The sequence below is a fragment of the Mobula hypostoma genome, chromosome 12, assembly GCF_963921235.1.
Source record: "Mobula hypostoma chromosome 12, sMobHyp1.1, whole genome shotgun sequence".
Lineage (NCBI taxonomy): Eukaryota > Metazoa > Chordata > Chondrichthyes > Myliobatiformes > Myliobatidae > Mobula > Mobula hypostoma.
In genome coordinates, this window is record NC_086108.1 from 117,708,498 (window position 1) to 117,721,027 (window position 12,530).

Consider the following 12,530-nt stretch of genomic DNA (forward strand, 5'->3'; position numbering starts at 1 on the left):
CCTTTTCCATGATAATGCTAAAGGCCAGGGAGCGGTGGTCACTGTGCCCCAGATGCTCAGCCACTGAGAGATCTGTGACCTGACCTGGTTCATTACCTAGTACTAGATCTAGTATGGCATTCCCCCTGGTCGGCCTGTCCACATACTGTGACAGGAATCCGTCCTGGACACACTTAACAAACTCTGCCCCATCTAAACCTTTGGAACTAATCAGGTGCCAATCAATATTAGGGAAGTTAAAGTCACCCATGATAACAACCCTGTTATGTTTGCACATTTTCAAAATCTGCCTCCTAATCTGCTCTTCTGTATCTCTGCTGCTGCCTATAGAATACCCCCAATAGAGTAACTGCTCCCTTCCTGTTCCTGACTTCCACCCATATTGACACCAAAGGGGATCCTGCTACATTACTCACCCTTTCTGTAGCTGTAATAGTATCCCTGACCAGTAATGCCACCCCTCCTCCCCTTTTTCCGCCCTCTCTATCCCTTTTAAAGCACTGAAATCCAGGAATATTGAGAATCCATTCCTGCCCTGGTGCCAGCCAAGTCTCTGTAATGGCTACTACATCATAATTCCATGCACTGGCAGCAATCCTGAGAACGCCACCCTGGAGGTCCTGTTCTTCAGCCCTCTGCCTAGTTCCAGAAACTCACACTTCAGGACCTCATCCCTCTTCCTGCTTATGTTGTTGGTCCCAACATGTATCACGACTTTTGGTTGCTTTTCCTCTCGTACCAGGATGTCGTGCACCCGGTCAGAGACATCCCGGACCCTGGAGCCTGGGAGGCAACAAACCATGTGGGTGTCCTTCTCACGTCCACAAAACCTCCTGTCTGCTCCCCTGACTATAGAGTCTCCAATGACGACAGCTCTCCTCTTCTCCGTCCCACCCTTCTGCACCACTGGGTCAGACTCTGTGCCGGAGGTCCTGCCACCGTGGCTCACACCTGGTCGGTCGTCCCTGCCAACAGTATCCAGGACGGTAAACTTATTATTCAGGGGAATGGCTGCAGGGGTGCTCTGCACTGCCTGTCTGCTCACCTTTGCTTTTCCCCCTCTGACTGTCACCCAACGACCTGCTTCCGACAGCCTAGGTGTGACTACCTCCCTGTAGCTCTCATCTATGACTGCCTCATTCTCTTTTATGAGTCGAAGGTCATCCAACTGCTGCTCCAGATTCCTTACACGGTCTTCCAGATCGCCCAGCCGTGTGCACTTCTGGCGGATGTGACTCTGCGGGAGAGGGGCGTTCCCCCAAGACTGCCACATCTCACATGAGAGGCACATCACCGTCTCAGGAGACATTGTAAAAACTAACTGCGAGCTAGCTTGTCCTCCGCTTCCTCTCGTCGAAGCCTCGCGAATCAAAGCCTCAAAGCTCCACTCCTTCACTGGCCCACTCGCTCTGGCCGCTTTCCACCTTGTTACGAATGCTCCTTGCATTGACACACAAAGCCTTCAGGCTCGCTTTTACAACACTCCTAGCCCTTATACAATTATGTTGAAAAGTGGCCCTTTCTGATTTTTGCCCTGGATTTGTCGGCCTGCCACTTTTACTTTTCACCTGACTACTTTTTGCTTCTACCCTCATTTTACACCCCTCTGTCTCTCTGCACTTGTTCCCATCCCCCTGTTGTGAACTAACCTCCTCTCTCCTAGTCTCTTTAATTTGATTCCCACCCCCCAACCATTCTAGTTAAAGTCACCTCAGTAGCCCTCGCAAATCTCCCCGCCAGGATATTGGTCCCCCTAGGATTCAAGTGTAACCCGTCCTTTTTGTACAGGTCACACCTGCACCAAAAGAGGTCCCAGTGATCCAAAAACTTGAATCCCTGCCCCTGCTCCAATCCCTCAGCCACACATTTATCCTCCACCTCATTACATTCCTACTCTCACTATTGTGTAGCATGGGCAGTAATCCCGAGATTATTACCTTTGTAGTCCTTTTTCTCAACTCCCTGTATTCTCCTTTCAGGACCTCTTCCCTTTTCCTACCTATGTCATTGGTACTTATATGTACCACGACCTCTGGCTCCTCACCCTCCCACTTCAGGATATCTTGGACGCGATCAGAAATATCCCGGACCCTGGCACCAGGGAGGCAAACTACCATCCGGGTCTCTGGACCCCGTCCACAGAATCACCTATCTAACCCCCTTACTATCGAGTCCCCTATTACTACTGCCCTCCCCTTCCTTTCCCTACCCTTCTGAGCTACAGGGCCGGACTCTGTGCCGGAGGCACGGCCACTGTCGCTTCCCCCAGGTAAGTTGTCCCCCCCAGCAGTACTCAAACAAGAGTACTTATTGTCAAGGAGCACAGCCACTGGGGTACTCTCTAGTACCTGACCTTTCCCCTTCCCCTTCCTAACCATGAACCACTTGTCTGCCTCCCGTGGCCCTGGTGTGACCACCTGCCTGTAACTCCTCTCTATCAACGCCTCACTCTCCCTGACCAGACAAAGGTCATCAAGCTGCAGCTCCAGTTCCCTAATGCATATATATTTCCACATATTGATTGGGACTCCCATACTGTTAGGGGTCTAGATGGGTTAGAGTTTGTAAAATCTGTTCAGGAAAGTTTTCTAAATCAATAGATTCAGGTACCAACTGGAGCAGATGCAGTATTAGATCTCCTATTAGGAAACAAGTTAGGACAAGTGACGGAAGTGTGTGTAGGGGAGAACTTTGGTTCCAGTGATCATAACACTATTAGTTTCAACTTGATCATGGATAAAGATAGATCTTGTCCTAGGGTTGAGGTTCTAAACTGGAAGAAGGCCAAATTTGAAGAAATGAGAAAGGATCTAAAAAGTGTGTATGGGACAGGTTGTTCTCTGGCAAGGATGTGATTGGTAAGTGGGAAGCCTTCAAAGGAGAAATTTTGAGAGTGCAGAGCTTGTATGTTCCTGTCAGGATTAAAGGCAAAGTGAATAGGAATAAGGAACCTTGGTTCTCAAGGGATATTGCAACTCTGATAAAGAAGAAGAGGGAGTTGTATGAAATGTATAGGAAACATGGAGTAAATAAGGTGCTTGAGGAGTATAAACAGTGCAAGATAAAACTTAAGAAGGATATCAGGAGGGCTAAAAGAAGACATGAGGTTGCCTTGGCAGTCAAAGTGAAGGATAATCCAAAGAGCTTTTACAGGTATATTAAGAGTAAAAGGATTGTAAGGGATAAAATTGGTCCTCTTGAAGATCAGAGTGATCGGCTATGTGCGGAAACAAAAGAAATGGGGGGGGATCTTAAATGGTTTTTTTGTGTCTGTATTTACTAAGGAAACAGGCATGAAGTCTATGGAATTAACGGAAATGTAGTGAGATCATGGAAACTGTACAGATTGAAAAGGAGGAAGCGTTTGCTACCTTGAGGCAAATAGAAGTAGATAAATCTCCAGGACCTGACAGGGTATTCCCTTGGACCTTGAAGGAGACTAGTGTTGAAATTGCAGGGGCCCTGGCGGATATATATAAAAGGTCGGTGTCTACAGGTGAGGTGCCGGAGGATTGGAGAATGGCTCATGTTGTTCCGTTGCTTAAAAAAGGATCGAAAAGTAAACCGGAAAATTATAGGCCAGTAAGTTTGACGTCGGTAGTGGGTAAGTTATTGGAGGGAATACTAAGAGACAGAATCTACAAGCATTTGGATAGACAGGGACTTATTAGGGAGAGTCAACATGGCTTTGTGCATAGTAGGTCATGTTTGACCAATCTATTGGAGTTTTTCGAGGAGGTTACCAGGAAAGTGGATGAAGGGAAGGCCAGTGGATGTTGTCTACATGGACTTCAGTAAGGCCTTTGACAAGGTTCCGCATGGAAGGTTAGTTAGGAAAATTCAGTCGCTAGGTATACATGGAGAGGTGGTAAATTGGATTAGACATGGAAGAAGCCAAAGGGTGGTACTTAATGGAAGAAGCCAAAGAGTGGTAGTAGAGGATTGCTTCTCTGAGTGGAGGCCTGTGACTAGTGGTGTGCCACAGGGATCAGTGCTGGGTCCATTGTTATTTGTCATCTATATCAGTGATCTGGATGATAACGTGGTAAATTGGATCAGCAAATTTGCTGATGATACAAAGATTGGAGGTGTAGTGGACAATGAGGAAGGTTTTCAAAGCTTGCAGAGGGATTTGGACCAGCTGGAAAAATGGGCTGAAAAATGGCAGATGGAGTTTAATACAGACAAGTGTGAGGTATTGCACGTTGGAAGGACAAACCAAGGTAGAACATACAGGGTAAATGGTAAGGCACTGAGGAATGCAGTAGAACAGAGGGATCTGAGAATACGGATACAAAATTCCTTAAAAGTGACGTCACAGGTAGATAGGGTCGTAAAGAGAGCTTTTGGTACATTGGCCTTTATTAATCAAAGTATTGAGTATAAGAGCTGGAATGTTATGATGAGGTTGTATAAGGCATTGGTGAGGCCGAATCTGGAGTATTGTGTTCAGTTTTGGTCACCAAATTATAGGAAGGATATTAATAAGGTTGAAAGAGTGCAGAGAAGGTTTACAAGGATGTTGCCGGGACTTGAGACACTCAGTTACAGAGAAAGGTTGAATAGGTTAGGACTTTATTCCCTGGAGCGTAGAAGAATGAGGGGAGATTTAATAGAGATATATAAAATTATGATGGGTATAGATAGAGTGAATGCAAGCAGGCTTTTTCCACTGAGGCAAGGGGAGAAAAAAAACAGATGACATGGGTTAAGGGTGAGGGGGGAAAAGTTTAAAGGGAACATTAGGGGGGGCTTCTTCACACAGAGAGTGGTGGGAGTGTGGAATGAGCTGCCAGATGAGGTGGTAAATGCGGGTTCTTTTTTAACATTTAAGAATAAATTGGACAGATATATGGATGGGAGGTGTATGGAGGGATATGGTCCATGTGCAGGTCAGTGGGACTAGGCAGAAAAATGGTTCAGCACAACCAAGAATGGCCAAAAGTCCTGTTTCTGTGCTGTAGTTTTTCCATGGTTTCTATGGTTCCTGGAATCATTCTCGTGAATCTTCTCTGAACCCTCTCCAATGTCAGTGTGTCCTTTCTAAAATAAGGAGCCCAAAACTGCACACAATACTCTTTCAGAGTCTCAACATCACATCCCTGCTCTTATATTCTATATCTCTAGAAATGAATGCCAACATTGCATTCGCCTTTTTCACCACCGACTCTACCTGGAGGTTAACCTTTAGGATATCTTGCACAAGGACGCCCAAGTCCCTCTGCATCTCTGCATTTTGAATTCTCTCCCCATCTAAATAATAGCCTGACTGTTTACTTCTTTCCCCAAAGTGCATGAATATAACCCTGAATATGCTCTCTTCTTCCCTGAGGAAAGCAGTAAGCATAATCAAAGACCCCACCACTCCTGGGCGTTCTCTCTTCCCCCCTCTCAGGCATCAGTCACAGTTTGAGGATAAAGGGGAAGCCTTTTAGGACTGAGCTGAGGAAAAACTCTTCACACAGAGAGTGGTGAATCTGTGGAATTCTCTGCACAGGAAACAGTTGAGGCCAGTTCATTGGCTCTATTTAAGATGGAGTTAGTTATGGCCCTTGTGGCTAAAGGGATCGGGGGTATGGAGAGAAGGCAGGTACAGGGTTCTGAGTTAGATGATCAGCCATGATCATACTGAATGGCGGTGCAGGCTCGAAGGGCCTACTCCTGCACCTATTTTCTATGTTTCTATAAAATACAAAAGCCTGAAAACATGTACCACAAAGCTCAAGTACAGCTTCTACCCCACTGTTAGGGGTAGAACAGGCCTATTGTACGACAAGATGGTCTCCTTGTCTCAGAATCTATCTCGTTATGATCTTGCACTTTATCGTTTACCTGCATTGCACTTTTCCAGTGGCACTCATACAGCATTCTGAATTGTTGTTATTGTATCATGTTCTAGTTTATGTATATTAACTCTGCCTTTACATCTTTAGCTCCATCATCTGACCTAACTGTCTAGTTCCGATCTCTCTGCCAACCGTGTTTAAACTCCCCCCAACAATTATAGCAAATCTGCCTGCTCAACTCTCTCCATCTCAGTCCCACAAGTCTGACAACATCCTCATAAATCTCCTTTACATTCATTCCAGCTTAACGGTATCTTTGCTGTAGCAGGGTGACCAAAATGGAACACACTATTCCGAATAGGGAGGGTGAACACAATATTCCGAATACGGAGGGTGAACACACTATTCCGAATACGGAGGGTGAACACAATATTCCGAATAGGGAGGGTGAACACAATATTCCGAATACGGAGGGTGAACACACTATTCCGAATAGGGAGGGTGAACACAATATTCCGAATAGGGAGGGTGAACACACTATTCCGAATAGGGAGGGTGAACACAATATTCCGAATAGGGAGGGTGAACACACTATTCCGAATACGGAGGGTGAACACAATATTCCGAATACGGAGGGTGAACACACTATTCCGAATAGGGAGGGTGAACACAATATTCCGAATACGGAGGGTGAACACACTATTCCGAATAGGGAGGGTGAACACAATATTCCGAATAGGGAGGGTGAACACAATATTCCGAATACGGAGGGTGAACACAATATTCCGAATAGGGAGGGTGAACACAATATTCCGAATACGGAGGGTGAACACACTATTCCGAATAGGGAGGGTGAACATAATATTCCGAATACGGAGGGTGAACACACTATTCCGAATACGGAGAGTGAACACACTATTCCGATAACGGAGGGTGAACGCACTATTCCGAATACGGAGGGTGAATTCAACATTCCAAATAGAGCCTCACCAACCTTTTGTACAAATGGAACAACTAATGTGATTCTTTTTCAGACCATTTCCCACAGAAGTTTCTGAAGCCGATGAAGACATTTACAAGAGCCTTGCTGATCTTATTGAGTAGGTTGAACATCTGCAAGTCATTGGTAACAAATATGAATGTATGAATAACAGCAACACACACAAAAATGCTGCCTGGCCTGCTGCGTTCACCAGCATTTTCTGTGTGTGTTGCTTGAATTTCCAGCATCTGCAGATTTGCTTGTGTCTTGTGTATGAATAATATTTAAGTTTTGCTTCCAGCACCACAAAGACGATCCTGACACCTAGTGCTATGTTTATGGCATTTCCAGGGCTGCCCTGGGAGCTTCAGTTTCCTCTCACACTGTGGTACTGTGGGAGGGTCACGCTCACACTCACACTCACACTTTCCTCTCACACTCAGGGAGGGTCACAGCATGGGAAGGGTAGTACTGAGGGAGGGTCACACTGTGGGAGGGGTGGTACTGAGGGAGGGTCACACTGTGGGAGGGGTGGTACGATGGAGGGTCACACTGTGGGAGGGGTGGTACTGAGGGAGGGTCACACTGTGGGAGGGGTGGTACCAAGGGAGGGTCACAATATGGGAGGGGTGGTACTGAGAGAGGGTCACACTGTGGGAGGGGCGGTACTGAGGGAGGGTCCCACTGTGGGAGGGGTGGTACTGAGGGAGGGTCACACCGTGGGAGGGGTGGTACTGAGGGAGGGTCACACTGAGGGAGGGGTGGTACTGAGGGAGGGTCACACTGTGGGAGGGGTGGTACTGAGGGAGGGTCACACTGTGGGAGGGTGGTACTGAGGGAGGGTCACACCGTGGGAGGGGTGGTACTGAGGGAGGGGTGGTACTGAGGGTAACACCATTGTTCAGTTGTGATGTTTTCACCAGTCCCAAGTTAAATGAACGTTTTTAGAAAAGGTCTGTGCAGGTATTCCCAGTGTCACTGGACATAGGGTTCATGCCCCAATCCTCAGCACTCTGGCCTGAGGAGCTCCTTAGAGACTTCGCTTGGAGCTGGCACATCATGCTCTCCACACTGCTCCAAACACTATGGGACATTCCGGCTCTGGCCTGCTCTTTGTTGTGGAACCCACGTGATATATTCTGTCCGTGTTGTAGAACCAAGGTTGTATTCTGACATTTTGTAGAACCCACATGATATATACTGTCCATGTTGTGGGTCCCATGTGCCCATTTGTGGAACCCATATGTTTTCATGTGTTCTGTCCATGTTGTGGAACCTATATGTTGTGTGGTGTCTGTGTTGTGGGATCTACACAGTATTTATGCAGCTCTCCAGGTGCCCAGTGCCTACAGCAGATCCTGTGGTTTGTGTTACAGTGAGGAGAGTGTCGAAGATGAGGAAGATCTCTATGACTGTGTCTACGGTGATGACGAAGGTGGAGAAGTTTACGAGGTCTTGATGAAGGTTGAAGCAGCCCAACCAATAGTAAGACCCTCTGTGTGACTCGTGCAGCTGATCTAGGTGGGGAAATGCAGCTACAATTGGAAAGGGGAAGGGGAGGTTTCATTAAGGGTTGGGTAAGGAAGTTTCAAATAGCATTGATTCTCGATATCTCCCAGGGTTGCGTGTTCCAGCTGACTTCACCAGCAGTGAGTGAATAGTAGAGTTTGCACGTCCTCAGTTCAAACACATTTATTATCTAATGCCTGCCTCTGTAACTCTACATCGCTCCCTGTCTCTGTTAGCCCCCCTCTAGATCCTACACCCCTCCATGTGTCTATAAACTCCTGGGGTCACTACACCCCTCCATGTCTCTATAACCCTCTGCGGGTACAAGACCACTCCCAGTCTCTGTAACCCCCAACACACTTCCCTGTCTCTGTAACCCCTTCCAGCCTCAACACTCTCCCCCCCGCCATCTCAGTAACCCCTTTTGACTACTACACCTCTCTCTGCCTCTGTTAAGCCCTCCAGCCCCAACATCCCCCTGATCTCAGTATGCCCCTCCAAACTCTACACGATTACCTGTCTGTAACCCCCTCCAACCCTACACCCCTCCCCATCTCTGAATCCCCTCTGACCCCTACACCCCTCCTCATCTCTGAATCCCCTCTGACCCCTACAACCCTCCCCATTTCTGAATCCCCTCTGACCCCTACACCCTCCCCGTTTCTGTAACCCCCTCTGGCCTCTACACCCCGCCCCTCATCTGAAACCCCTCTCTGTCTCTTTAACCCACCAGCCCCTACACTCCTCCCCATCTCTGTAACTTCCACCAGCCACTACAACCCTCCCCATCTCTGTAACTTCACCAGCCCCTACACCCCTCCCCATCTCTGTAATTCCCTCATCTCCTACACCCCTCCCCATCTCTGTAACTTCCACCAGCCCCTACACCCCTCCCTATCTCTGTAACCCACCAGCGCCAACACTCCTCCCCATCTCTATAACTTCCACCAGCCCCTACACCCTTCCCCATCTCTGTAACTTCCACCAGCCCCTACACCCCTCCCTGTCTCTGTAACCCACCAGCGCCAACACCCCTCCCCATCTCTGTAACTCTCCCATCCCCCACACCCCTCCCCATCTCTGTAACCCACCAGCCCCTACACCCCTCCCTGTCTCTGTAACCTCCCCCATCCCCTACACCCCTCCCCATCTCTGTAACTCCCCCATCCCCCACGCCCCTCCCCATCTCTGTAACCCACCAGCCCCTACACCCCTCCCCATCTCTGTAACCCACCAGCCCCTACACCCCTCCCCGTCTCTGTAACCTCCCCCATCCCCTACACCCCTCCCCATCTCTGTAACTTACCAGCCCCTACACCCCTCCCTGTCTCTGTAACTTCCACCAGCCCCCACACCCCTCCCTGTCTCTGTAACCTCCCCCATCCCCTACACCCCTCACTGCTTCTGTAAACCCTCTGGTCTCTTGTACATCTCCCTGTTTCTGTAACTCACTCTGGACCCTACACCTCTCCCTGTCCGCCTTTGCCTCCAACTTTCACTCTGCCCTCAAATTTACTTGATCCATTTCCAACACCTCCTTCCCCTTTCTTAATCTCTTTGCTCTTTCTCTGGAGACAGTCTTTCCAGTGATATCTTTTTATAAACCCACTGATTCTCACAGCTGCTTGGATAATACCTCTTCCTATCCTGTCACTTGTAAAAATGCCATCCACTTCTCGCAGTTCTTCTATCTCCACCACATCTGCTCTCAGGATGAGTCTTTCCATTCCAGAACTAATGAGGTGTCCTCCTTCTTCAAAGAAAAGGGCTTCCCTCCCTCCATCATCAACACTGCTCTCACCCGCATCGCTTCCATTTTGCACATGTCTGCCCTCAGCCCATGCTCCCGCTGCCACACCAGGGATGGGGTTCTTCTTGTCCTCGCCTACCACCCCATTAGCCTCTGTGACCAGCACATAATTCTCCTCAACCTCTGCCATCTCCAACAGAATCCCACCACCAAGCACAGCTTTCCATACCCCACCCCTTTCTGCTTTCTGCAGGGATCACTCCCTATGCCACTCCCTTGTCCATTCGTCCTCCCCACTGATCTTCCTCCTGGTACTTATCTTTGCAGTGGAACAAATGCTACACTGCCCCTATGCCTCTTCCTTCACTACCATTCAGGGCTCAAAACAGTCCTTCCAGATGAGGCGATACTTCACCAGTGAGTCATCTGCTGTATTCAGTGCTCCCGCTGTAGCCTCCTGTATATCTATAGATTTATAGAATAGAATAGTACAGCACAGTACAGGCCCTTCGGCCCACAATGTTGTGCCGACCCTCAAACCCTGCCTCCTATATAAGCCCCCACCTTAGATTCCTCCATATACCTGTCTAGTAGTCTCTTAAACTTCACTAGTGTATCTGCCTCCACCACTGACTCAGGCAGTGCATTCCACGCACCAACCACTCTCTGAGTAAAAAACCTTCCTCTAATATCCCCCTTGAACTTCCCACCCCTTACCTTAAAGCCATGTGCTCTTGTATTGAGCAGTGGTGCCCTGGGGAAGAGGCGCTGGCTATCCACTCTATCTATTCCTCTTATTATCTTGTACACCTCTATCATGTCTCCTCTCATCCTCCTTCTCTCCAAAAAGTAAAGCCCTAGCTCCCTTAATTTCTGATCATAATGCATACTTTCTAAACCAGGCAGCATCCTGGTAAATCTCCTCTGTACCCTTTCCAATGCTTCCACATCCTTTGAGGTGACCAGAAGTGGACACAGTACTCCAAGTGTGGCCTAACCAGAGTTTTATAGAGCTGCATCATTACATCGCGACTCTTAAACTCTATCCCTCGACTGATGAAAGCTAACACCCCATAAGCTTTCTTAACTACCCTATCCACCTGTGAGGCAACTTTCAGGGATCTGTGGACATGTACCCCGAGATCCCTCTGCTCCTCCACACTACCAAGTATCCTGCCATTTACTTTGTACTCTGCCTTGGAGTTTGTCCTTCCAAAGTGTACCACCTCACACTTCTCCAGGTTGAACTCCATCTGCCACTTCTCAGCCCACTTCTGCATCCTATCAATGTCTCTCTGCAATCTTTGACAATCCTCTACACTATCTACAACACCACCAACCTTTGTGTCGTCTGCAAACTTGCCAACCCACCCTTCTACCCCCACATCCAGGTCGTTAATAAAAATCACGAAAAGTAGAGGTCCCAGAACAGATCCTTGTGGGACACCACTAGTCACAATCCTCCAATCTGAATGTACTCCCTCCACCTCCACCCTCTGCCTTCTGCAGGCAAGCCAATTCTGAATCCACCTGGCCAAACTTCCCTGGATCCCATGCCTTCTAACTTTCTGAATAAGCTTACCGTGTGGAACCTTGTCAAATGCCTTACTAAAATCCATATAGATCACATCCACTGCACTACCCTCATCTATATGCCTGGTCACCTCCTCAAAGAACTCTATCAGGCTTGTTAGACACGATCTGCCCTTCACAAAGCCATGCTGACTGTCCCCGATCAGACCACGATTCTCTAAATGCCTATAGATCCCATCTCTAAGAATCTTTTCCAACAGCTTTCCCACCACAGACGTAAGGCTCACTGGTCTATAATTACCTGGACTATCCCTACTACCTTTTTTGAACAAGGGAACAACATTCGCCTCCCTTCAATCCTCCGGTACCATTCCCGTGGACAACGAGGACATAAAGATTCGAGCCAGAGGATCAGCAATCTCTTCTCTCGCCTCGTGGAGCAGCCTGGGGAATATTCCGTCAGGCCCTGAGGACTTATCTGTCCTAATGTATTTTAACAACTCCAACACCTCCTCTCCCTTAATATCAGCATGCTCCAGAACATCAACCTCACTCATATTGTCCTCACCGTCATCAAATTCCCTCTCATTGGTGAATACCGAAGAGAAGTACTCATTGAGGACCTCGCTCACTTCCACAGCCTCCAGGCAATCTTCCTACCTTTATCTCTAATCGGTCCTACCTTCACTCCTGTTATCCTTTTTTTCTTCACATAATTGAAGAATGCCTTGGGGTTTTCCTTTACCCTACTCGCCAAGGCCTTCTCATGCCCCCTTCTTGCTCTTCTCAGCCCCTTCTTAAGCTCCTTTCTTGCTTCTCTATATTCCTCAATAGACCCATCTGATCCTTGCTTGCTAAACCTCATGTATGCTGCCTTCTTCCACCTGACTAGATTTTCCACCTCACTTGTCACCCATGGTTCCTTCATGCTACCATTCTTTATCTTCCTCACCGGGACAAATTTATCCTT

At 48.1% G+C, this 12,530-nt stretch overlaps 1 protein-coding gene across 3 annotated transcripts in view; it reads left to right on the top strand.

The window, feature by feature from the left end:
- The window catches only part of LOC134355083 (guanine nucleotide exchange factor VAV3), a 398,893-nt gene that overhangs the window by 108,605 nt on the left and 277,758 nt on the right, over positions 1-12,530 (top strand). For all 3 annotated transcript variants that reach the window (XM_063064827.1, XM_063064829.1, XM_063064828.1), the window contains exons 4-5: positions 6,821-6,886; positions 8,145-8,253. In XM_063064827.1, coding sequence (XP_062920897.1) covers positions 6,821-6,886; positions 8,145-8,253 — 175 coding nt within the window. The remainder of the gene's footprint in view (positions 1-6,820; positions 6,887-8,144; positions 8,254-12,530) is intronic.